The sequence below is a fragment of the Tursiops truncatus genome, chromosome 13, assembly GCF_011762595.2.
Source record: "Tursiops truncatus isolate mTurTru1 chromosome 13, mTurTru1.mat.Y, whole genome shotgun sequence".
NCBI lineage: Eukaryota > Metazoa > Chordata > Mammalia > Artiodactyla > Delphinidae > Tursiops > Tursiops truncatus.
In genome coordinates this window covers 16,330,782-16,356,714 of record NC_047046.1, presented here as the reverse complement: position 1 = coordinate 16,356,714, position 25,933 = coordinate 16,330,782, and the positions used below count along the sequence as shown (strand labels likewise).

The following is a 25,933-nucleotide window of genomic DNA, read 5'->3' as shown; positions in this document are numbered from 1 at the left end:
CAGCAGTGCCCTCCTTTAACTACCTCGTTTAAAGGAAGCTTCCTGTTGGATGGAATGGCACCGATATCATCCAATGGTTGTCTGTATCAATCCGGCTCCTCCAGACAGACGTTGACCCCAGCCAATAGATGGGGGCGCTGTCCGCAGCTTCTAATTGGCTGCTTCGTTCACCTATAAAATATGCAAGCCGGCGCGAGGCCTTTCTCTCGTCAGGCGTCCTGGAGTGAGGTTCGTTCGTGACCTGCAGTCTCGCCCGGGACTGGCGGCGGGGAGGCTGCGGTTCTTCGGGGGTTCTTTGGGGGGGGACGCTTCGGGACTGCAGGGTCTGGGCCTGTTTGGTCTGGGCCGCGGCGGCGGCAAATGCAGCCCCGGGCCGGGCCGGGGCGGCGGGCGCCCGCGCGTGGTCTGCTCCACATGTGCCTTGGGCTTGGAGCCCGCCATGTCTTGGGGACTTGTGTCGGGGTGTCTTGAGCTCCCTTTTTCTCTTCAGTGACATCGTCTTTAAACCCTGCGTGGCAATCCCTGACGCACCGCAGTGATGCCCAGGGAAGACAGGGCGACCTGGAAGTCCAATTACTTCCTTAAGATCATCGTAAGTGCGGGGTGGGTCCCAGCCGCCCACCGTGCTGCTTCGGCCCCGGGCACTAACGGAGACAATCAGCAGCCATGTGCTGAGTGCCTACTACCACATTAGGTCGTTTTAGGCAAATCTCATTTAATCTTCCCAGTTTCCCGAGATGCGCGCCCTTTCTCCTCCCTTTGTTGCAGGTAAATAGGCTCAGGCACGTTAAGTGGCTCCTAGGGTAACAGCATTAACGCCCAGGTCTGTCGGCTTCCAAACAGCGCTCATCGTACTTTTACTCCCCTGCCTCCTTGTTTGGGAAGGTGTGAGGCAATGAGTGACTCATTATAAAGTCAAGTTGTTGCATATTCAGGTCCTATTAGTCAAGAAACTAAACTTTAAGTGAATGCTTTCTCTTGGATGGCCTTGAGTTGGGTCTTCCCCTGCCTAGAAATGCTAACCATGCTGCTCTTCAGGCATTAGGATGCATTGTAGAGTTTAGTCCATTGTATTCTTCCCCATTCATTCAGGGTTTCAGACTCACAAAAAACTTAAAAGAATTGTAAAATCATATACCCGCAACTTAGGTCCTATAAGCAATATTTTACTGTATTTGCTTTATGTTGTATTTTGAATAATTTAAATCTAATCTTACTTGGAAAAGTATTTTTTTTGTATTAATGCAGCTGATTTGGTGAAACAAACATGCTTCATGGTTGGGAAAAATTAAAAATGAAAGTTACACGCAAAATTTTTTGATTGAATGTAGAAACATAATTTTTACCATTCATACTCAGCAAGCAAATCTTTGAAAATGTAGCGTTTTAACTCGGGCAGCTGGCAGTAAAAGGAATTGTCCCAGTCTTTGAGACATTTCAAAAGCATAGAAGAAAGGGAGTGAGATGGAAAGCAGTTATTGTGGGATTTGGTTTCTATTAATCTCTTCCCTCTTTTGTCCTGTGAAACGTTGCTTGTTTGTGGCTTGTTTCTGTAGCAACTTCTGGATGATTATCCGAAATGCTTCATTGTGGGAGCAGACAATGTGGGCTCCAAGCAGATGCAGCAGATCCGCATGTCTCTCCGAGGGAAGGCCGTGGTACTGATGGGCAAAAATACAATGATGCGCAAGGCCATCCGAGGGCATCTGGAAAACAACCCAGCTTTGGAGAAGTCAGTTCATCCTCCTGGGCATCTTTATCCGCCCTTCTCAGTGTCCTCCTCCCTTTTCCTGGAGAAGAACGGTACTGAAAAGTGACTGTCTCCCATAAACTTCTCTTTGCAGACTGTTGCCTCACATCCGGGGGAACGTGGGCTTTGTGTTCACCAAGGAGGACCTCACTGAGATCAGGGACATGCTGCTGGCCAATAAGGTAAGGGGAGAATCAGGTTGGTTGGAGAGACCTTATTAATTTTGGCTCCTTAAAAGCAACAAAACTGACCGTTCTCAGGTTGTGTCTGTGGAGAGAAGACTTCTCACTGTTTCTCATTTTTTTGTTCAGGTGCCAGCTGCCGCCCGTGCTGGTGCCATAGCCCCATGCGAAGTCACTGTGCCTGCCCAGAACACTGGTCTGGGGCCTGAGAAGACCTCCTTCTTCCAGGCTTTAGGCATCACCACTAAAATCTCCAGGGGCACCATCGAAATCCTGGTGAGTGGACCTGGCTTGCCAGTGCTAGCCAGGCTCGGTTGCTGCCAACCTGCTGGATGTCCAGGTGTTAACTGCCAGCTCCCTTGTTCTTCAGAGTGATGTGCAGCTGATTAAGACTGGAGACAAAGTGGGAGCCAGTGAAGCCACGTTGCTGAACATGCTGAACATCTCCCCCTTCTCCTTTGGGCTGGTCATCCAGCAGGTGTTTGACAGTGGCAGCATCTATAACCCTGAAGTACTTGACATCACAGAGGAAACTCTGCATTCTCGCTTCCTGGAGGTACACGCTGTCCATTCCAGGCTCTTCTTGCATTAATAGTTGAGAGCGTGTCTAGCTTCATACTGAATCCTGGCCATGCAGCTGACTAGCAGTGTAATAACCAGGGACGGTTGTTTAATCTGTACCTCAGTTTCCTTGTCTGTAAATGGCAATAACAATATAAGATTGTTGAAGGATCTAATGAATTTATGAATGTAAAGCCTTAGAACAGTGCTGGGCACATGGTAAGGGCTGTTATTCTAGGGTGTGCAGTAAGATGTGAGATTTTGAGTAGTGTCAGTGAGTCAAAAGAGGAATGAGAAGATGAGATAGTTAATACATCAGTGTTGCCAAGTACCCTGTCTTGGGAAGATGGACTCTTTCAGGGACTGTTATTGCTTAGTTTTTGCCACTAATATATCCTCTAGTTAACAAATAAGGTGGTAGGAGATATAATTCCTTTTTTATTGGATGAACGGAACATTGCAATTATACATACTCTTAACTCCAGTTACTTTTGGAAATCTCACTAGTGAATGAAATTCACATCTGGAACCAATTTAATGTTTTTCTCTCTTGGAATGCAATGGTTATGTTAATAGTTTATATTTTCACGAGATGGTGGGTTTTGACGTAAATGCCACCATCATGGTATAGGGAACGCCCATGTTGAGAATAACAGCAAGAAGCATTTATAAATTATTGGGTCTGAATTTCCCTGCCAGAAGCATTTGGTGTGAGGTGAATTGTCCTGCGTGAGACTAATATACTAATCTAGCAAGTCTTGTTTGCTGTCGGGCTTTGCTTGGACTCAACAGCAAAGACATCACACCTGAAGTGTGATTTTTTTTTTCTTTTTTTTTTCCTTCCTTCCACAGGGTGTCCGCAATGTTGCCAGCATATGTCTGCAGATTGGTTACCCAACTGTTGCATCTGTACCCCATTCTATCATCAGTGGGTACAAGCGGGTCCTGGCTTTGTCTGTGGAGACTGATTACACCTTCCCACTTGCTGAAAAGGTATAAAAAAAAATCCACCAGGACCACAGCAGACCTGACAGTTATTAGCAGGAGGATAAATAGCTGCCCGTTAGTGTTTTTATAATAGTGTTTTATGTAGCAGATACATTTTTAAGAGTATAGAAACCCTAGGGGGACTCGTTCCAGGGCTCCCCACGGACACCAAATCCATGGGTGCTCAAGTCCCTTGTATAAAATGGTGTTATGTTAAATAATATTTCTAGGTTACTTACAATACCTAATACAATGTGAATGCTATGTAAATGGTTGTAAATACAATGTAAATAACTGCCCCCGTGCAGAAAATTCAGGTTTTGCTTTTCGGAAATTTTTTCCTTTTTTTGATCAGCAGTTGGTTCAATCTGTGAATATGAAACCTCTGGATACAGAGGGCCAACTGTATACTTGAAGTTGGGAGGCAGGGGAGGCGTGTTCGCGACTTTAGAAATTACAAGAGACTTAAAGGGGGCTTAGTTAACAGGTAAGAGCTGGGCCTAAGATCACCAGGCTATACCCAAGCTGTCCTGTCTGGTCACTTCGAGAATAAGATTTCACTGATACGGAAATTGGTCCTTAAAACTTTTGAGCTCTGCAGAGGCTGAAGGGTTGTGTGTAGTAGGGGGTGTAGACGGACTATTTTGACCATGAACTTTTCCCCTTGCTTTAGGTCAAGGCCTTCTTGGCTGATCCATCTGCATTTGTGGCTGCTGCCCCTGTGGCAGCTGCCAGCACTGCTGCTCCTGCTGCTGCTGCCGCAGCCCCAGCCAAGGTTGAAGCAAAGGAAGAGTCGGAGGAGTCGGATGAGGACATGGGATTTGGTCTCTTTGACTAATCACCAAAAAGCAGCCAACTCAGCCGGCTTTATTTGTGAAACAAGGAAATAAAGGCTTACTTCTCTTACAAGTCTCTGGATTTTTCATTTTGTGCATTTTGAGGTTATAGTTCTGTGTGCTAGAAACTGAAGCCATGGTAAAATCATAGAGCTTTATTTGGAGTTGACATTTGGTGTCCTCTTTGTAAGTGAAGGACTGCTCTCCTAGCATCCTGTACTTTTTGTGGACCCAGCTTTAACTGAATTCTTATTAAATGGAATTGATTCCATGACCATCAGGCCACTATCCTGGGTCACTCCAAGATACTTTGAGTAGGTGTCATATTGAGATAAGCACTGGATGAGTGCTGCCAGAGTTTTTCAAACTGGGTGGTGATGTGATTAATGATGAGTTTAGTGGTGGCCGTTATTTAAGGAGATAGAACAGCTGATGCTGTAGGTGTTGTGAATCTTAGGTTTCACTTATCGATTTGCACTGGGTCACCCAGTAATGTGCTAGTTGTAACCAGGACTCAAAAGTTTTGAAAGCCGTTGCTAACAGGGACGACAACTGAGCTGTGCAGACCGTATTTGAACTAGTCACAGAGTTGGCAGGTCTGCATGCTGAATAAAACTTAAGCAACTCTGGACCATGAGGCCCACTACCTGCAGCCTCCCACCCTGTGACCTTGTCTTAAGGAGCTGTCCCCGGGCAGGCTTTTCTCTCAGCTCCAGAGTCCTCCCCTGACTGCCAGGTATACCCCTGTTTTTAAACCCTCACATTGTCCACCGCTGGGGTACAAACTCTTAATAGGATAAGACACGAGTTGGCTGCCTGCCTTTTAGCGAGCTCAGTTCCTGTTATCAAGGGAACTCCTCTAGGAAGCATCTAGGACACACTTCTGTAAAATGGTCTTCACGCAGGAGAGGCTCACACGGGGGTGTCTGGGCCGGACCTGCGCACTCGTGGGTCGATGTCTGCAGGGCGGTCGCGACGCGTTACAAACCCTCAGGGACCCCCGTCTCCCACGAGGCCGGGCTGAGAAAGGCCCTGGGGAGGAGGCCTTGATAGTCCCCGGCGCTCACCCCGGTACCCAGTCCAGTTTCCCGCCTCGAAGCCCAGGCTGCCGCGGCCGCCATCCCGCCCGGGGGCGCCAGGCCCCGGGCCCCAACACTATCACGGCCTCGCTCTGCGGTGTGGGCCCGCGCTGTGACCCGGAAGCGCTCCGGAAGCGGTTCCGGAGTCAGCGCCGGCAGGATGGCGGCGGACACGCAGGTGAGGCGGGCGGCTGCGAGGCCAGCGCGGCCAGCGACGGGGCGCGGACGGCGGCGGTCGGGCAGGACCGCTAGTGCCGCTGGCGTAGGGGGCCGGGGGCCGGCGGCTGCGGAGGGCGCGGTCCGGGGGCCGCTTTGGGCCGGTCCCTCCCGGACCCGGCTTCGTCCCGGCTCCCGGCCCGGGTGGCGCGGACCGGCCGCGGGCTCGAGGAATCAGGGACTCCGGCCTCGGCGACTGGAACCCGTCGGGCCCTCCCCGGTTCCGGAGTTGCCGAAGTTCCTCTTTCAAGGAGTCTCTGCTCCATTTCTCCGAAGCCCTCCAGCAGTGAGCCCCGGCCAACGCCAACTCCCTCTTAAACTTTGTGTTCAGCAAATATTTCTGAAGCACCTACTATGTGCAGGGATTTATAGCATATTCTTTGGATTCATACAGATCTGAGTTGGAGTCTTGGTCAGTTTCAGTTTCTCTGAGACGCTGGGCAAGTTTCTTAACCCTGCCAATTCTCAGTCTTTTCATACATAAAATGGGGCTAAACTAGTACCTGTCGTGTAGGGTTGTTGTGAGGAGTCAGTGAAAGAAAGTAGGACTCCATGTTGATGGTTGTTATTAGGTGCAGCGTTAGATAAAAGAACTGTCACAATTCAGGAAGAGTCTTGTCACCTTGAGTGTTATTACCTGTGAAGTGCCTCATAGTTAAGGGAGGAGCTGGGGAAGACCTTTTTCCTCCACCCCATCCTCCTTTTAGCCGTGTTTTAGGGTGAAAAGACAATATTATGGGAAAAGGAAATGGGTCTCTAAAGGACAGCATGGCTTACTTGGGTATCAGGGTGAGGAGATTAATTGATTTTGATAGGGAGGCCCTGAGGCCAGAGAGTGCTCAACCTGAGCATTCAAAAGATGCGAATTGGGCTTCCCTGGTGGCACAGTGGTTGCGAATCTGCTTGCCGATGCAGGGAACACGGGTTCGTGCCCCGGTCCGGGAAGATCTTACATGCCGCGGAGCGGCTGGGCCCGTGAGCCATGGCCGCTGAGCCTGCGCGTCCGGAGCCTGTGCTCCGCAGCGGGAGGGGCCGTGACGGTGAGAGGCTCGCGTACCGCAAACAAAACAAAACAAAAAAAAGATGCGAATTGCGAGTTTCCTGTGCAAGGGAGGGGCTGGTAGTTTTTTTTAAAATATTTATTTATTTAGGCGGCGTCGGGTTTTAGTTTCGGCATATGGACTTCTTAGTTGAGGCTCGCATGTGGGGACCTAGTTCCCGACCAGGGAACGAACCCGGGCCCCCTGCATTGGGAGCGTAGTCTTACTCACTGGACCACCAGGGAAGTCCCAGGGGCTGGTAATTTGTTCCAAGTTTGTTACAGTGAATCCTGGAAAGAAAAGCATAGTCTCCTGGGTATTTTGAAAAGGGTTGGGAGAATACACGCTGACTGTGTAACATTAAAACTCAAATGCAAAAAAAAAAATCTCTCCAGTGCTGTGTTGTTCACTATGGTAGCTATTAATAGGCAAGCGGCTACTTAAGTTAGCTAAAATTAAATGAAATTAAAAATTTAGTTATTCGGTTGCACTAGCCACATTTCAGTGCACCGGTAGCCATATGTGGCTGGTGACTACTGCATTGTACAGTGCAAAAGAACATTTCCATCAACACAGAAAGTTCTACTGGACGGTGCTCCTCTAGAGAGAAACCTGTGAACATTTAAGCTCTTTGCATCTGATCTCACCAGCAAATGACTTCGCTGGAGGATCTTCCTCAGTTTTATTCTGACAGGATCCCAAGTGGGTAACATTCATTTTCTGATTAAGAAAAAGAAGAGCCTTGAACCTGAAAGGCTCTTTCATCTTTGGGGGAGAAACTATAGCCAGGAATTTAATATTAGCATGGAAAAACAGCTATGTGAGAATTTTAGGTAAAGGGTGGATTATATATATGCATCTATTTTTGCTGTCTCCTCCAGCGTCACTAAAACTAGTAAAGAGTTGGAAAAAAAAAAGAGAATTGGAAGAATGGGGAGCAGACAATAGCAGCAAACTTTTGGAAGCTAGAAAGTGATAAGTGGTAAAGGGTTCAGCAGACCCAAGGGAAATGAATCCTAAGCCAAGTTAAGAAAGCTGAGAATCAACCTGATTTACGTTGCAGAATCTCTGACAGCTGGGAATTGGTGGTATCAGCTAACCTCTGGAAGTGAGGGTGAGTGGGGAGGGGCTAAGTTAGGAGGATTGGTTGAAAGCCCTTTTCAGATGCAGTCAGAGCCCCAGCTTCCTTTCTCCATCTTGGTAAAAGCCTGAAAGTTTTCTCTCTGGAGAAAACTTGTTCTGTGTAAAACAGGACCACACAAAAGTGTGGGAGGTCCAGTATCCACGGAAATCATCAACAAAATAATTCAACATACTTTCTGCGAACGGAAGCATGTGTTTTCAGATCAAAAATGCTCAGTACAATGGATGAAAACAGACTCACAACAAAGCACATTAATGTGAAATTTTAGAACCTTGGACACAAAAAGAAGATCTTAGAAACTTCCAGGGGGGAAAATCAGGTCTCAGACAAAGGATCAAGAACCAGAATGGCGTTGGGTTTCCCAGCAGTAATGAAAGCTAGAACTCAGTGAAGAAAGGTCTTCAGTATTCTAGGAAAACTTCAACCTAGAATTCTGTACCCAGACAAACTTCAGGTAGGAGGCCAAAACATTTTCAAACTTGCAAGGACTTCACGAGATGGAGGATGTACTTTACCCAAACACAAGAAAGAGTACATTTTCAGGGTGATAGAGTCCCAGCTGTAGGAGATCACCCACCAAATTGGGGCAGGTAGGAAAGCACTGGGAGAGGCTTCTTCAGGAAAATGGAATTTGGTAGAATACCTGGTCTGCCTAAATGTATTGAGATTTAGACAAGTGGCAGAAAGTTTGAGATTGAATTATTAATTAGAACAGATAAAACAAGGCAAACTGAGGTGAGGAGGGAATGGGCATTGGGAGCCTTTATTTAACTCCAGGGTTAATTTTAAAAAAGCTGTGCAAGAGAGTAAACAGTTTATTAAATGGAAATTGAATACCATTTGCATATAATGTAAACACTGAATTACTGGGCTAACCCATATTATGAAACAAAGGAATTGTGTCAGGGATATGGGGAGGGTCTCTGGTGGGGTTGAAGAGGGAGAGAGGTCTTTGGTAGAAAGGCAGAAGTAGCAGCACAAGCAAATTATTTAGAGATATGGTGATAACTACCGAAATAATCAGCCAATATTGGTGAAAGAGATTGTCCTTGTGTGTGAGGGCATGCGACTGATTTTTAGAGCAAACCTCCCAGAACTTTTTGACTCTTTAATTATATACATGAATGACTATAAAAACAAGAGACAATATTAAAACAAATAATTTGTGTAGAAGACAGTTTTGGACATGATTTTATTCATTGCTAATAGAATTATAGCAGGGATTTATCTGTAAGAAGAACTCAGTATTACTTTCTCTCTCTATGCACCCTTGAGTCTTATTCTACTAATAAGGCCTGTCCGTGAAATACCCTCAAAAGAAAAAGAGGGCGGGTGTTACCCACTTGGGTCTTATTATGCCCTGCTCAACTGCTCATGTATCTACAACCTGCCTGCTTTGTAGCCTGTAGAATATTGTTCAGGAGCCAGATTTTCAGGAATATTTGCAAACTGCCCCTCTTTCTAGGTCTTATGCTTATGTTCCTGTGCAGGGGATGCAGTTGTGGTAACATGGATGGTGGTTGAAAGCTAAGGACTTGTTAGCATCAGTTTTTAGACCTGTTGGTTTCAGGTTTAGTTTCAGAAATGCAGGTGCTGTGGCCCACAGGTCCAGTCTGAGCAGTGGCTTCCTCTCTGGGAGTTGGTTTCTTCATCACCTGTGAAATGGGGATATGGTGCCTGTCTGGAAGGCTTGCTGGTAGTAGTAGCTGATTTTGTGCTCAGGATGAGAGGTAAATGCTCTACATACACTGTCTCATTTAGTCTCTGTTTAACAGTCATGAGGTAGGTGCTGTTGCCTGTATAGATGGGGAATCAGAGGATCAAGGAAATGATATAATTTGACTGAGTTTCCACAGCTGGTAGGAGGCAGAGCTGGGATTCAATTTCTTGACCTTTTACCTGCTAGCCAACTGTGTTTATGAGTTGCCAGGATACTCCTTCTTATGGGAGGTTTACAAGAGATAATATAAAGGGAACATACCTGGCATTTAGTAGGCCCTTCCTAGATTTTGCATAGTTTGGAAGGGATATTTTCTGTCCTGAGGTCTTTGCCTTTGACCTTGCCTCTTTTTGTCCACGTTTAAATGAGGTATACTGAGTGGCTGACTGGTTGGGTTAAAAGCAGTACATCTCACTCAACTGGGGGTGATTGTGTCCCCCAGGAGATGTTTGACAATGTCTGGAAACAGTTGGGGTTGCCGCAGCTGTGGTGGGAGGATGGGGTGCTGCTACTGGTGTCCATTGGGTAGAGGCCAGAAACGCTGCTCAAAATCCTACGATGTATAAAGGCAGCCCCCAAAGTCAGGAGTGTGGAGGTTGAAAAACCTTTGGTTAGAGAGAGCTTCACTGAGTTCTGCACCTCCCACAGCTTGCTCGCTCTCTCTGTTTCCGCCCCTCCTGCCCGGGCAATGTTTTGTAGTTTGACTGCTGAAATTTTTCTCTGTGGGCTTGGTCTTCACAGGTTTCTGAGACACTAAAGCGTTTTGCAGGGAAGGTGACAACAGCCAGTGTGAAGGAACGGAGAGAGATCCTCAGTGAGCTGGGGAAATGTATTGCTGGAAAAGGTATTTTTTTTTCATTTCATTGATTTCATTTCAAACTAAATGGGGTTCTCTGCTTAGAACCATGGCCTTCTTTTCCCCTCACAGCAACTTCTGTCTTCACTGTCAGTATTTGCTTGTTATAATCTGCACTGAAGCAGTTGGGTTGGTGGAGAGTTTATCCTTCTAGGCGCCAAACCTTTTTACCAGTTTTAACCATTTTGATTGGAAATAGTTCTAAAAGATACCAGCAGTCTTTCTTAAGTGATTTATTGGATGGAAAAACATTTTCTTTATGACCGGGGGCACCATTTTTCCCAGTCAGTGTTCCGTGAAAACAAGCAAGATGGTATCAAGTGATTGGCTAGTAAAGGATTCCAAGATCATGTAAGTTTGTGAGATGTCACATTTTATTTCTTTTATTTTTTAATTTATTTTATTTATTTTTGGCTGTGTTGGGTCATCGTTGCCGCGCGTGGGCTTTCTCTAGTTGCGGCTAGTAGGGGCTACTTTTCGTTGCGGTGCGTGGGCTTCTCATTGCGGTGGCATCTTTTGTCACGCAGCGCGGGCTCTAGGCGCACAGTCTTCAGTAGTTGTGGTTAGCGGGCTCTAGAGCGCAGGCTCAGTAGTTGCTCCACAGCATGTGGGATCTTCCCAAACCAGGGCTCGAACCCTTGTCCCCTGCACTGGCAGGCGGATTCTTAACCACTGCGCCGCCAGGGAAGCCCAGATGTCACATTTTAATCCAGTGTTTCCTTGAACCTCATTTTTGCCAAAAACCTGTTCAGGGTCTGGGCACCACATTTTGGGAAATGCTGAGCACATGTAGTTACCCTGATTCTGTACCATAACCCGAGGGCTCTTGCTGCAAATTATGGGGCATGTATAAGACTAGTGTGCCTTCAACCAATAAATGCTCATTAGTTTTGAGTTTCCTTTTGGTGTGTTTTTACTATACAGCATTGGTTCTCAGAATGTGGTCCCTAGACCAGCAGTATCAGCATCATCTCAAAACTTGTTTGAGATACAAATTCTCAGCTCCACCCCAGAGACTCAGATTCCCCAAAACCCTGCAGGTGGAACCCAGAGTCTGTGTTTTAACAAGCTGCAGGTGATTCCTGTGTTTGCTGCAGTTTGAGAACCATGGCGGTATAGAATTGGGTCTCCGTTTCTGTCAGCTTTCACTTGTTGTTAGGAAAAAGCCTACTTCCTACCACCCTCTCACCCCCATTCTCATTCGCTGCTTCTGATCTACTGTTGCCTGGTTACATACCCAAGCTTGTTAAAGTAGTGTGTAAATTAAGTAAATTGCTGTTTGTGAGCTTCTGAGAGATTCTCCTGTGGATCAGAACTTTAGCATATGAGTGTTATGGCACCTTCAAAAGTCTTTCTGGTCACTTCTGAACAGAGTTCTAGTTAGAAAAGGCTGCCATGTGATAGATGCTAGCTGGACTCCCTGAACCATAATGGCTGACTGCCTGCTAAGTAACAGCTGAATACTACACTTTTCCCCATTTTGTGGAGTAAGGAGTTCGACATGTGTGGGTGAAGTTTATGAACTACTCAGGGCCTTTTCAGGGTGATTCTACTCTTCAGTCACCCTGAAATTCTACAATTCAGGGTGAATTACGTTTGTAAAATGTTTAGTAGTCTTTGATATACAAGTTGATTGGGGGAAGTTAACCTCCCATATGAAATTGTTAATTCTCAATTTCCTGATTTTGAGTCTAAGGAGGAGTCATTGCATAGTGGTAACTCTTCTGGCCTCTCCTTTTGTTAGGGTAGCAAGCAGGTCACCAGGAGAGTTCATCAGAGGTGGTGCAGTGGTGCAAGGTGTTTTCTGCCAGGGCGAGGAGTTGAAGTCTTCCTCAGAGCTGTCGATGCGGATGGTCGGCCTGGCTCAGCCCAGTCTGGCCCTGAGGCCTCTGATGCTCTCCGCAGTTCTGCCTCACTGTACTTGAAGCCTGAGACTCTGAGGCGGTGTCTGCTGTGCCTGTTCTTTCCAGTCACAGGCGTCTAGTGCAGAGTCAGAGGTGAAGGGCTCTGCGTTCTAGCCATGGCTCTGCCACTTACAGGCTGTGGGACCCGGTTCAGGTTACTTAACCTGTGAGCCTGTCTCCTGGGAGTGAGGAGTGAATGAGAACACATGGGGACGGTGCTTGACTCGGTGCCTGGCTATGGTCAACGCCCAGTGTCTATTAGCTGTTATTACCACTGTTCTCTTAGCCACAACCTGTTCCCGGCTCCAGTCACTCTTTTCCTCCGTTACTGAGGTAGCCTCAAATCAGATGGACCAATACCAGGCTCAGGACCCTGGGGGAGCTGGGTGCCTGCCCCTCCTTCATTCCCCATGCCCCCATCGTTCGGGTGCCTGAAATGTGAGGCCCTGTGCAAGCCCTTTGTGGGCCTCCTGCTCTCGGTGCCTCCCACGCTGGTCAGTCTGACACTCAGCGTACATTTCCCCCGTCAGACCCTCCCTTCTTTGTCTGCGGGCTTCAGTCTGGCATGCAGAACCTGTCACAGGTTGGCTCTCCGTTATTGAGCACTATTGTTTCACTAGTTTCTCTTTCACTCAGCTGGCGTGCTTGGTTTTCCATGCCTTGGTTTCTTCATCTTAAAAATGAGCTCAATTGCAGTACCCACCTTACAGGAATTGAGTTAATGTATATAAAATGCTTAGAGCAGGGCCTGGTGCCTCATGAGCACTGGTTAAGTGTCGGGTGTTGTTATTCCTCCTCCTCCTCACGCGCCCTGCACAGGCATTGTGCCTTCTTATCCTGTGCACTTCTGCTCATGTTGTTAACACCACTCTGCATGCAGGCCCCTCTTTCCGTTTGTCCACAGCCTACTCATCTGTTAGGCCAAGCTTCTGTGTCCTTAAAATCTTCAGAAACCTCTCTGTTATAGGTGTTCTTCTCTTTTCTGATCCCTCATAGTACTTAAGTTTTGTCCTATGTTTTAAAACCAATTATTAGAACGTACATAAAGAAAAGTACACATATCATAAGTGAACAGGTCGCTGAATTATCACAAACTAAACACAGCCGTGTAACCAGCACCCGGATCAAGAAGCAGAACATTTCCTGTACTCTAGCACTTCCACTCGAAAGCATGTTAAATTTCGAGGGCACTTGTCTTGCCTTAGTTTCATTCATTTAACAGATGTTTGTCCGAGAGCCTTCCCGTGCTAGATGTTTCTTTAGAGTCCTATTTTGTCATTACTTTTTCCTGTTGGGAATTCTATCTCAAACGCCCGGGGAGTGTCCAGTGGGCAGAGGTCATGTCAGCAGAATGCCTGGCTCGAGCAGATGCCCAGGAAGTAGACTTTATTGAGTAGATTTTATTTTATTAACCCCTGTGTAATCTTTGGTTTTAGATCTGCCAGAGGGAGCAGTGAAAGGCCTCTGCAAATTATTCTGCTTGACTCTGCATCGATACAGGTGAGTCCCGATCAAAGGCCCAGTGTCCAGAGCAGTTTGTGCAGAAATGTGGTATAGGGTAGTGGTTAGAGCCCAGGCTTTGGAGCCAGACTGCCTGGGTCCTGCGCAAGTTACTGAACCTCTCTGTGCCTCAGTTTCCTCATCTGCAGAACAGGGATGTTGCTTTTACCTACCTCATAGGTGGTTGTCAGTAAGAGTCAAGTTCTTGGAACATTGCTTGCCACGTTGAGTGCTCAGTCTCTATGCTGGCACCGGTCATGTGTGTAAAAGCACTTGGCCTAGTTTGAGGCCTATAGTAAGTGTTCCCTAAAGGTAGATGTTGTGCTTACGGCCTTAAGGCTCATTTGCCCTTATTAGATGCTTCCAGAACTCTCAGATGAGGTAGATTTATCCAGTTACTTCCTAATCCCATCATCTATGACCCACTGGAATACAGTGCAGTCTGATTTTCCTGAGAAAGACCAGGCTTGGCCTAAGCCCCCCACCCCTGCCTCGAGTCCACATGTTCACCTTCCCCTTCTTTCCTCCTCCTAGAGATGCAGCCTCACGCAGGGCTCTGCAGGCAGCAATCCAGCAGTTGGCTGAGGCCCAGCCAGAAGCCACTGCTAAGAACCTTCTGCACTCTCTGCAGTCTTCAGGCATTGGCTCCAAAGCAGGTGTCCCCAGGTAAGAGGTAAAGGTGGTGGCCCACTGGGGGTTGGTGGAGTCCTACTCGTGAGAAGCCGGTGCAGGTGAGCAGGCGTGAACATGCCTGCCCCTTTCCCCTTTGCAACTCTGAGGGGTGCCGGCAGTCTGCCTTCTGTATGGACGGAGAAGCCAAGATGTCAGGCCCAGCGGAGAAACCACTTTCCTGAGGAACAGGGTTGGGAAACCAGTGGAAATAAGGCCATTTTAAGGAGAAACCAAATGCCCACTAGGCACTGAATGGAGGAAACCATCCTTTTGATTTATAGTTGTGAGTGCTAAGAGGTGGGAGTTTGGCACTCCTTGTCCTGAGTTGTCACAGATGATTTGTGGGGAACAAGTTTCCAGTTCCAGTTAGGTCAGTGGAGGGTCTTGCATAGCAGGCAAGGCCTTGCGGTGAGCATTCGTCCTCAAGATGGAGGCTGCTGCTCTGACCTCATCCCTCCCCTCCCCTCCCCTCCCCTTTCAGTAAGAGCAGTGGCTCGGCTGCCTTGCTGGCCCTGTCCTGGACCTGCCTACTGGTGCGCATTGTCTTTCCCTCGAGAGCCAAGCGGCAAGGAGACATCTGGAGCAAACTGGTAGGTTCCCCGGGTCTTTGCAGTCGTGCCGGTCAGCTCTTTGCACAGAGTTGGGACATGTTTAAGCACCTTCCCTGGCCAGTGCTCTTAGTGCTGGGTGACCAGGCACTTTGAGTTACCCTGAGGTGTGTGACTTTGGTGGATGGGCATGAGTGCAGCATAATAACATTCGTCTATTTATCAAATATCTTTGAGCTTTCCTGGGTCAGGCATGGTGCTAGGCCCTGGGAATACAGTGATGAGCAAGAGAAACGTGGTCCCTGCCTTCATGGCATGTGAGAAAGACGTGACAGGCCAGAATGGGGAAGATAGGCAGAAAACAAGTAACCCAGAAAATACCAATTCTTTCCTCCCGTTCTATGCCTGCTCCTTCCACCTTCCCTATCTTGCCTTTCAGCATGTCTGCTAACCAGAGATGGCCCAATAGGCCAGGTTGGGAGATTCTTTTGAATGTCTAGATATGCTTAGTGGAGGGCAAGAGGGATGGTCTTACGGTTTAACAAAAAAGGAGTCTGAGGATCTTGGTATGGATTTGACTCTTGGCCATGAGATTTGGCCAGATACCTAATTTCGGAGCCCATTTCCCATTGCTGCAAAAATGGGGAAAAGTACCACTCACCCATCCGCCTCAAAGAGTTGCCATGAAGATGGGCTCAGAAGAGGTGTGAAAGGGCTGTAGAAACTTACAGAGGGCTGTGCAGGTAAATGAGGAGTGAGCGCCTCTGCCTGACACAGCCAGCTTGTAAGACTTATTGAGGCCTCATCCCTGGGAGCTTATCCAGCATACTTCTGGGGATGACCATAGATTGACCATCAGCAGTTGATGGAAGGATAAGAACACTGAAACCTCACAGGTAGTGGATATGCTGGAAAACCACCTTCAGAGTGTGGGTTCCATTGTTACCAAAAGGCCTTCTTGTAAGATGGTTTATCATGGGCTCCCTCACTAGCATGTCTCCAATGAATTCTTATAACCGTTATCCAAGGTAAGTCAGTGTGGGTTAGTGAGGGGGAGGGGTCAACCCCGGAGTTGTGTTTATGGGACAGGATGCATCAGGAGCTTGAAACCGTGGTGGTGGTTTCTGTGTCTTGAATCTGGGTTTTTCCTTTGCTCATTGCTGATGTTGACTATACACATAGGAGTAGTTCATTCAGTCCCTTAAGTATTTGTTGAAGGCCCCCTGCGTGTCAGGTGCTGTTCGAGGAGCTGAGGCTGAAACAGGGGACAGGTGAGAGGACCTTACTTTCTCATAGCTTTCAGTTGTGGGGAGAGGGTGGACACAAACAGGTCCACATATAAATGACAAGGTGTGGAGTCGTGCAGCAGAAAAGCAGGCAGGAGGCTAGAGAGAGTGGGTGGACGGTGATGGTGGGAGGAAGGCCTTTGGAGGAGGTACCATTTGAGCAGGGACCTGAAGGATATGAAAGAAAAAACCATGCCCAGATTATGGGTTAGAACGTTCCAGGAAGAAAGAACAGCAATATAGTTCTGAATGTGATATCAGCAAGCTTAAAAAGCTATTTTAATAATAATTTTTTAAAAAAGGTTCAGTATTCAACAGGTGTAGAATGATATACCAGTTTCCTTCCCACCCCTTCCCTAGCCATCTCGGTCCCCCTCTATTACTAGTTTCTTATGTAGTAGAGGTATTCTCTGTGTATATGACTAAATAGACCTTTTTATACAAGTGGTAGCATACATACAAACTTTTTTCTTTCGCCTTGTGTTTTTTTCCTTAACTGGATTTAGATTTGTTCCAGAGTATTATATAGAGTTTCTCATTCTTTATGACTATTTACTAATCCTTTGAGTGGATGTACCACGGTTTAGATATAACTAGTTCCCTGTTTATGACCACTTATGTTGTTATAGTCTTTTGTTATAAAAAATTGTTGCCATGAATAACTTTGTACATCTGCCATTTTGTACACATGCAAATGGAATTTGGCAGACTTCTTAAGCATGCCTTTTTTCTCAGGGTGGCAGTCCACTGCTCACCAGTGACCTTGGGTGTTCGTGGCACATATAGTCTCTGTGACGCTTTTTTTTTTTTTTTTTTTTTTTTTTTTTTTTGCGGTACGCGGGCCTCTCACTGTTGTGGCCTCTCCCGTTGCGGGGAACAGGCTCCGGATGTGCAGGCTCAGCGGCCATGGCTCACGGGCCCAGCCGCTCCGCGGCATGTAGGATCTTCCCGGACCAGGGCACGGACCTGTGTCCCCTGCATCGGCAGGCGGACTCTCAACCACTGCGCCACCAGGGAAGCCCTGTGAGGCTTTTTAATTGAGCACCTATTAGGTGCTTCACTCTGGGTTGGATAGTGGGCCCCCCTGCAGGCAGGATCAGCATATCAGTGTTCACTTCTGTATCCACAGTGCCTAGCATAGTGCCTGCCACTTCATCAGCGTTCATTGCTTGTAGAATTAATGAAGGAATAGTCAAGGCAGATGAAGAAATATATGAAACAGAATGCTTATCCTTTTCCCACATGGCACTTAACCTTCCTGGAATTATGTATTCATTTGTGTGTTTATTTGTTTAGTATCTTTTTCTCCCTCTGGACTATGAGGTGCATGAAAGCAAGGACCGTGTCTGTCTTATTCTCCAGGTGTTTTCATTGTCTGACTCATAGTAGGTGCTCAACAAATACTTATTAAGAAGTGCTTGAGTGAACAGATGTAAATCCGGGACAGGGTTAAGTGGCGGGGGGCAGGGGGTGGAGGGAAGAGGATCTGGCTGGAATTGAGTGGGAGAGGCCTGGCGGAGATGACCTCAGGTTCTGGCGGGCCTGACGAAGGTCTTGGGCAGGCTATGAGGGCCATGGGATCTCCGCTCCCATTTTACGTCCGGACCTGAGCCTCCCTGTCCCTGCAGGTAGAGGTGCAGTGCCTGCTCCTGCTGGAGGTGCTAGGCGGCTCCCACAAGCACGCCGTGGATGGTGCTGTGAAGAAGCTCACCAAACTATGGAAAGAGGTGACAGGAGGCAGCAGGGTGGCGGTCATTTCTTCTTCCTTACCACCTCCACTGCCGTCTGATACACCTGCTTTACCCGTTCCTCTTCAGAACCCGGGACTGGTGGAACAATACTTGTCAGCCATTCTCAGCCTAGAACCCAACCAGAACTATGCAGCTATGCTGGGGCTGCTGGTGCAGTTCTGCACGAGACACAAGGAGATGGACGTGGTCAATCGGCACAAGGCAAGTGGACTCTCTGGAGGGAAGGAGGGGGAGCTTGTTTTGCCCTGGTGGCCCCCAGCTGCTGGCCTTATCTGGAGTTTGTTGGTTTTCTCACCTGAGACCCCGGCCTTTCATGGTGATATATGAACTTTGAGGAGCTGGAAAGTTTCCCCTCCAGTTGTGGCTTGGGATGGATCCTGCCATAGTTAACGGGATGATGATTTGCCTGTTCATGCAGTCATTTATTCACCCACACTGAGCATCTGCCTTGTGCCAAGCTCTGTGCCAGGTGTTGGGTATGCAGCAGTGCGTGAGGGAGCTGTGATCCCTTCCCGGGCGGGACTGAATCTGAGGAGGCTGCCGTTAGACATAATCGTCATCTCATTATCTCTGTGAGACACGCTGCAAAGGAAAAGCGCAAGAGGCTGTGATACTCTGGTTGGGACTTGTCTTAGGCTGTGGGTCAGGGAACACATCTCTGATGAAGGACCTTAAAGGGTGAATAGGTGTTAACAAGGTCAAGAGGGGAGGAAGGGCATTTTGGGCAGAGAAAGCAGCATGTGGGCAGGAATGTAGAGGAGGCAAAGTGCGGTTGGAGGGGCACGTGGGTGTCTGGGTGAAAGAGGGTAGTAGGTAGGCCTGTGAGCCATGCCAAGGACTTGGACTTGCTCCTAGGAGCCATGGAAAGCTGTGGAAGGCTTTTAGATGGGGAATGGAGTGATCACTGGGATCTTCATGCTTGACACCATGACATTTGGGGCACTGATTGGTATTTTTTAGAAGCAGTCCCACAAGAGGGATCTCAGAACGTCAGGGTCTAACCAGGTCTCTGTATTCCCTAGAGTGCCCTACTGGATTTTTATGTGAAGAACATCTTGATGAGCAAAGTAAAGCCTCAGAAGTATCTGTTGGTGAGTGTGAGGTGGCCCTTACTCACCTGGGCAAGCTAAATCCCATTTTAAATTCTGTGATTCAGAACCATCCTTTATTCTTGGTCTGTTCCCACGAAGGCTGGGTGCCTGACCCCTTTCTCTTTGTAGGATAACTGTGCCCCTCTGCTCCGATACATGTCCCACTCGGAGTTTAAGGATCTGATATTGCCCACCATACAGAAGTCCTTACTGAGGAGTCCAGAGAATGTTCTTGAAAGTAGGTTCCTGCCAAACAGGATGGTGGGAGGGAGATGAAGTTGCCTGATAAGCCGGGTCCCCACTACTTGGCAGCAGGAAGTGCTTGGGGCGGGGGGAGATGTATTCACTGTTTACCTCATTGGGCCCTTGGGAGAGAGATCAGGGACCCTTTTGAGAGTATGTTGAAAGTAATGGGCCCTCTTGCTGGAAGAATGCACAAAAGTATACCCACTTAAAATACTGCATACATTTTTAGAGGTCTAAGAACCTTCCGGAAACCAGGTTAAGAACCTCTGCTCTAGACAGTTTGACCTTGGTGTGGAGGTGGCACTTGAAACCATAGGATATGAGAGTTGAGTCTCTGTCTCTTTTTATCTTGGTAAGAGGTGTGGGTGGAATGTCGGAGGGGCAGTTTTTTGCTGATTGGGATGGGGCAGTATACAGCTTTACAGCAGAGCTGTGGGACAAAGGTGTGACCACCATGTGACCATACAGAGATGAAGAGTGGTCATGTCCTATGTGTCTACACAGCAGGCCTGAGCACTGGCTGGGGAGTCAGGCAGAAACGGGCATTTCCCCTGGAGGCCAGCATGATGCGTGCTTTCTGTCCCCCTCAGCTATCTCCAGTCTGTTGGCATCAGTGACTCTCGATCTCAGCCATTATGCCCTGGACATCGTGAAAGGACTGGCTGGTGAGTGTCCCAACCCCTCTCCAGCCCCTGGAATGGCACCTTGGGCTTCGGTTGTACTTATCCCTATTGTACAAAAAGGGGTAGGAGACAGCTCAGTTTAGAAATAAACTACAGTTGTGTAGTTTCTTTCCTGAGATCCTTTATAATGGGAACACAGAGCCAGGATTGAAGAGTTGGGAGCAGGGAAGACAAAGATGAGAGCCTGGCTACCCAGCTCTCAGCAGCTTCTGAGTTGCGGCTCTCCGTGTCCAGGCCAGCTGAAGTCCAACAGCCCCCGCCTGATGGATGAAGCCGTGCTGGCGCTGCAGAACCTGGTCCGCCAGTGCAGTGACTCCTCGGCGATGGAAGCCCTGGCCAGGCACCTGTTTGCTATCCTCGGAGGTGGGCAAGTCCTTCCCGGGCATGCGGATGGCCAAGGTGTGGCCTCTGGCATTCCTTGGGCACTGGGACCTGTTGGGGGCTTGGTGCTCTGAGTTTGCTTGTGTCAAGAATGAACAGAAAGAAGCATGTGCAGATCAGTGTGGATGGGGGTGATCTCAGTTTTAAGCATAGGCATTATCGTTTGCATAGGGGGAAAAAATAGAGGGAAATACACCAAAATGTTAATAATATTTTAGGTAGTGGGAACCTGGGTGATTTTTAGATGTTGCTTTTATATTTTTTCTATTTGTCACATTTTCTGCAAGAACATATTATTTATTTCTTTAGTTAGAAAAAAAAAAAAAGCCAGTACATGTGATGTTAAGCCCAGCTACATGATAGAAAGGCTGCTTCTGGAATCAGAAACTGTATCTTGATGTCACACACATGACTACCTTATTCACCCCCTTGGGAAATGTGGCAGATGTGAATTTTGAATCTTTGCTATCTCTCCTCTCAGGCTCGGAAGGAAAACTAACTATTGTAGCCCAGAAGATGAGCGTCCTCTCAGGTACAGAATTTCTCTACGGGTAGTAGGAAGTGTAGTAGTAGTAGTGTAACGTAACTGTTAGGGAAGGTGAGTCCGTCGGATCTTGACACCTCTGACAGTTTTGGACATCCCAGTCTGGCTTCCGTAAAAGGCAGGACGTCTGATGGGGGATTGAGTGGGGGGTCAGTCATGGCCAGAGGAGAGGCATGGCTGCTGGGGAGGTGGGCAGTGACAGGAGGACTGGTGTGTTGGCAGTTTTGTGCTGATGAGGGGCTGAGCAGGGAATCCCCTGCCTTCCAGGGATCGGGAGTGTCAGTCATCACGTGGTGGCCGGGCCTTCCAGTCAAGTCCTGAGTGGGACCGTGGCTGAGCTGTTCATCCCCTTCCTCCAGCAAGAAGGTAATTGTGCACCATGGTGAGGGTGCAGCCTGGACCCATCCTTGACCCCCGGTTTTCACAGTTGGAGCCTGCCATGAACCCCTTCTGAGGGCCCTGCTTCCTCTCCCTGAAGCATCACTGCTTCCTCTCCCTTTACTCCTACTTGCTTTCGCATGCAACTGGCAGTGATGTGATGTGGGTCTAAGACATAGGGCTGACTGGACTTCTGCTTCTTGCCCTAGTTCACGAAGGCACCTTGGTGCACGCCACCTCTGTCCTGGCTCTCTGGTGTAACCGGTTCTGCACAGAAGTGCCCAAGAAGCTCACTGAATGGTTCAAGAAAGCCTTCAGCCTTAAAACCTCCACCTCTGCAGTGAGGCACGCCTATCTGCAGTGCATGTTGGTCTGCTTCCGAGGTGAGATGCTTCCCTCACAGAGGTGATCGAGGTGATCTTCAGGGCGTCATCACCGTTCCAGGCTTTCCCTTTCGGTCCTGCTTTTTTTGCATCATTTCCTCCTGAGCCACTGGGAGCATCTAGCTTAGTCATCCATAAAGCCTAGAATCAGAGCCCAGTCTTCACAACAGTTTCTGGCTTCTCCTCCTTATCAGACCTTCAGAATACAAAGCTTTATTCAGAGAGGAGCCACAACCAGAACCTGTCACTCTGTTTTCTGAAATCATGGAGAAATGATTCTGATAAGACTGATTTATAAGGTGTAAATTATATAATCTTTACACTGGACCTATTAGAAACAACAACTGCCCTCGCTTCAGTGCTAACAAACCTGTCATTTGGGCCTGAGCATCTACCTCCTTCCCAAGCACAGCGAGGGGAAACTTCAAATCTGTAGGAGCTTGATCCCCAAAGTAAAAATCTCTAATATTGATGTCCACCTCTGAGATGGGCTCATATTTCACTTAAAGTTTAAACTTATGATGACTGGGTTTAAAAAAATGTTTAGGAGACTTCAGAGCTGCCCCTAGAGAGGTGACCCCCTTCTGTACAGTGTCTGTACTTGTGTATCAGTTTGCAGTTTTGCTGCACTGATTGAACTTGATTTTAGATTGAGTTCTAAATAGCCAAGTCTTGGTTTAACCTAGTCTCTTTAGCTTGAGCTGCTTCTGCTTAATACTTTAAAAACAATCATAAAATAAACCTTTAAAATATACATTTCTTGGATTCAAATCCATGGCATCATCCAAATGAAATACTTGTTTCACTGTGAAATACTCTATATACCAATTTAGTAATTAAGAAAACGTGGGTTGGGACTTCCCTGGTGGTTCAGTGGTTAAGACGCCATGCTCCCAATGCAGGGGGCCCGGATTTGATCCCTGGTCGAGGAACTAAGATCCCACATACTGCAACTAAGCCTGTGCACTGCAATGAAGACCCCGTGCAGCCTAAATAAATTATACATACATACATACATACACACACATACGTGGGTTTAGCTATAGTTTTAGTAGGTTTCTACTTTTTTTTTTTTTTTTTTTTTTTTTTTTTGCGCGGTGCACAGGCCTCTCACTGTTGTGGCCTCTCCCATGCGGAGCACAGTCTCCAGACGCTCAGGCTCAGTGGTCATGGCTCACGAGCCCAGCCGCTCCGCCGCATGTGGGATCTTCCCGGACCGGGGCACGAATCCATGCCCCCTGCATCGGCAGGCGGACTCTCAACCACTGTGCCACCAGGGAAGCCCTCTACTTTTTTTTTTTTTGAACAGAGTTTAGTTCATAGGTCAGCAGATTGGTTCTGGTTTTGGGATTTGGGTCTGGAGGTTGTCTGGTGTGGGAGAAGAGCCCCAGAGAGAAATTAGTCAACTTGAGGTTTGCCCTGGCTCTCCCTCAACCAGCTGTGTGGCCTTGGGCAACTCACTTCACCTCTCTTGGTCTGTTTCCTTATCCATCAAGTGAATACCTGGACTATTGGACTAGTAAGGACCCTTCTAGCTCTAGCTTTATGGTTGTAGAGTTTGATTTAAGTCCTAGATTTTACTTCCACTTATTTGAGATATTTGAAAGGTAACTGAAGGGTGTTAACCATTCAGACATGGGTGAATAACTCCTTTCTCAAGTAATCTTGCCTCCTTGCGATTGGGGTGTTCTGTAAGGTGCTGGTCCTATCTCCACAGGTGACACACTGTTGCAGGCCCTGGACTTGTTGCCCTTGCTCATCCAGACAGTGGAGAAGGCAGCCTCCCAAAGCACTCAGGTTCCCGTAGTCACCGAAGGGGTCGCTGCTGCCTTGCTGCTCTCAAAGCTTTCGATGGCTGACTCACAGGCTGGTAAGAGTCCAGAGATGTCCAGGATGCTAGCAGACAAGGGCCTCTTTCAGAGTCCTTGGGAGGAGTGCCTTGATATTTAGGATTTTACAGGATTAGCTTGGCCACTTACCACACTGGGCAGTCGTAGGGCCACTTGTCACCTGCAGGGATGAATTTTATCTACAAGCCCCTGTCCTGGAGCATTGGAGCAACATGGCAAAGGAGGACAGTGACAGAGTCCCCTGGCTGCACTCCCGCTGCACAGTGCAACGCTGAGGCTCATCCCTGCAGATGATAAGTGGGACGTTGTTTTTAATTGGTTATACATTTATAGGGTATAACATTAAAAGCTTCCCCTTAGCCATCCTGTCTTCCAGCCACTAAGTTTCCCTCCTTGGATAGTATTATCCAGTTTCGTGTCTAGAGATGATGAATGTGTAATTGCCGAAACATGCTGGGTGACATACTATACATGCCATATTGCGTACTGAACACATCTTGGAAAAGATTCCAAAATCAGTACAACAAAAAGAGCTTTCCTTTTTTTGTGGCTACACGGTATTCTGTGCTTATTTAGTCTACATCCTACTCTGCATGGGGACATAGCTGAACTTATTCCTGTGGTTAGAAATGGAGTTCAGCTCTTTTCATATATATTATTGTGTGCCATCTGACTATATACCAAGGCACTGGGCTACTTCTGTGGCGGGGAGGCAGAACATGACCCTGTTTCAGCAAATTTTAAGCTGCTTTACTCTACTGGGAGAGAGGATATGCAAAAGTTATCTGTTGTTTAAGGCAAAATGTGGCATAAGAGCAGTTTTGAAGGAGGGATTTCTTTTAGTTTAGGGGTTGGGTGTCAGGAAAAGCTTCATGAAGCAGGGAGCATTTGAACTAGGGCCCTGAGGGCTAGAAGGGTTTTCACTAGCTGGCCCAGCGTGAGTTCAAATGAGGGAAGGGCGGGGAAAGCACCACATGTGGACCTCAAGTAGTTCAGCCTGGCACCTGGAACAGGTGGGAATTCCAGGTGGGAAGCAGCTCATCTGGGCTCCTGTGGGCTGCAGAGAACCACCAAAGCTTTTCATATAGGCAATGCCACCAGAAGAACCGGTTAGTTCTCGGAACCGGAGGACAGTGAGCCTGGGAGTGACCCGCCCCCGCTGAGGGAGAACTCCTGCCTGCTGCAACAGCGGAGAGTCTGTCAGCAAAGCCAGCCCCCGCAGCTTCAGCATGGCGGGGACTAGCCCTGGCATGTGGGGGGGCTGTGTGGTAGAGTGACCTTTTGTTTCTTGCAGAGGCCAAACTGAGCAGTTTCTGGCAGCTAATTTTGGATGAGAAGAAGCAGGTTTTCACTTCTGACAAATTCCTGCTCATGGCTTCAGAGGATGGTGAGTCACTACCCCCTTAGTTGAAGTCGAGTTTGGGGCTGAGTCTCTGGTGGGTCTTCAGAGAGGATCCTTCTCTGACTGCCTGTTGTTTTGACCAGACAGCTCAGCAAAAACCTGGAGCAGAGTGATCTGGCCAACAGCTCAGCTTTTGTGGGAATGAATGTACTCCTGTGGGATGTGGAAGGCTAGGGAAATGGGAGGGAAGTGGGAGATTTGTGGAGACAGCACTCTAATAGTTGTGGAGCTGTGATATTAGGTGTAATTATAGTTGACTGGGTAATTGGTGCTGTCGTAGAGGTTTTCGTGCACTGAGAGGCAGCTGAGAAGCTCTGGCGAAGTGTGGCTGGCTCCACCCACACCAGGAGATAGAAGAACTACTGGTTTCTATCTTGGCAGAGAAGGAACAGTTGATCTTTAAATGTATGTTTAAAATTCTAGGTTGCCTTAGAAGTATCTGCCGCTAATTGGTGATTGGAAAAGCCTTTTTACTGACAAATCACAACATTCTCTTAATGAGCTACAACTGTTAGTCACTTCCTGATGTTTAAAAAATGTTTCGCTAATTTTTGAATAGGAGATATATTCACATAATACAAAAAAAAAAAAAGACCCAAGAGAGTCTACACTGAAAGTTATACCCTTGCTTTGATCTCTAGCCACACAGTGTCCATGGCCATGGAGAACCAATTTTATCAGCTTCTTGTGTATCTTTGATATTTTATATTTATACCAATAAATAACCTTATGTATCAGTTCTCTGCCTTTTTTACACAAGTGTTAATATTCCTACTGTATGCATTGTGTTGTCTAGATTTGGAAATAATTTCACGTCAGTATATAATGAGCACTCTCATTCTTTTTTAGAACTGCATAGTAATTAAAAAAAATTATTTTATTGAAGTATAGTTGGATTTACAATGTGTTAATTTCTACTGTACAGCAAAGTGATTCAGTTACA

General features: G+C 47.5%; 2 protein-coding genes across 7 annotated transcripts in view; both read left to right on the top strand.

The window, feature by feature from the left end:
* The first annotated feature begins 206 nt into the window (after positions 1–206).
* On the top strand, positions 207–4,389 carry RPLP0 (ribosomal protein lateral stalk subunit P0). The gene is made up of 8 exons (XM_004315938.4): positions 207–228; positions 491–592; positions 1,557–1,732; positions 1,845–1,932; positions 2,062–2,208; positions 2,303–2,488; positions 3,346–3,486; positions 4,154–4,389. Exons 2-8 carry the CDS (start codon positions 539–541, stop codon positions 4,316–4,318), a joined length of 957 nt encoding a protein of 318 aa, XP_004315986.2. The 5' UTR covers positions 207–228; positions 491–538; the 3' UTR covers positions 4,319–4,389.
* Positions 4,390–5,472: 1,083 nt separating this feature from the next.
* GCN1 (GCN1 activator of EIF2AK4) overlaps positions 5,473–25,933 on the top strand; it is a 56,917-nt gene continuing 36,456 nt past the window's right edge. For 2 of the 6 annotated variants that reach the window (XM_073790175.1, XM_073790174.1), the window contains exons 1-16: positions 5,473–5,573; positions 10,257–10,359; positions 13,712–13,775; positions 14,310–14,441; positions 14,929–15,041; positions 17,914–18,008; positions 18,099–18,233; positions 19,055–19,123; positions 19,253–19,361; positions 19,960–20,034; positions 20,287–20,415; positions 20,915–20,965; positions 21,245–21,343; positions 21,565–21,738; positions 23,456–23,608; positions 24,883–24,975. In XM_073790175.1, coding sequence (XP_073646276.1) covers positions 5,556–5,573; positions 10,257–10,359; positions 13,712–13,775; positions 14,310–14,441; positions 14,929–15,041; positions 17,914–18,008; positions 18,099–18,233; positions 19,055–19,123; positions 19,253–19,361; positions 19,960–20,034; positions 20,287–20,415; positions 20,915–20,965; positions 21,245–21,343; positions 21,565–21,738; positions 23,456–23,608; positions 24,883–24,975 — 1,612 coding nt within the window. In that variant the 5' untranslated portion in view covers positions 5,473–5,555. The remainder of the gene's footprint in view (positions 5,574–10,256; positions 10,360–13,711; positions 13,776–14,309; positions 14,442–14,928; positions 15,042–17,913; positions 18,009–18,098; positions 18,234–19,054; positions 19,124–19,252; positions 19,362–19,959; positions 20,035–20,286; positions 20,416–20,914; positions 20,966–21,244; positions 21,344–21,564; positions 21,739–23,455; positions 23,609–24,882; positions 24,976–25,933) is intronic. The other 4 variants (XR_012325200.1, XM_073790172.1, XM_073790171.1 and 1 more) reach the window with 2 other exon arrangements.

What these genes read in the sequence shown, in the direction of transcription:
- RPLP0 (XM_004315938.4), top strand. Translation starts at nt 539, where the DNA reads ATGCCCAGGGAAGACAGGGCGACCTGGAAGTCCAATTACTTCCTTAAG. An exon ending in GGGGCACCATCGAAATCCTG is followed by an intron (nt 2,209 to 2,302) that starts GTGAGTGGACCT and finishes CTTGTTCTTCAG; the next exon opens with AGTGATGTGCAGCTGATTAA. An exon ending in CCTTCCCACTTGCTGAAAAG is followed by an intron (nt 3,487 to 4,153) that starts GTATAAAAAAAA and finishes CCCTTGCTTTAG; the next exon opens with GTCAAGGCCTTCTTGGCTGA.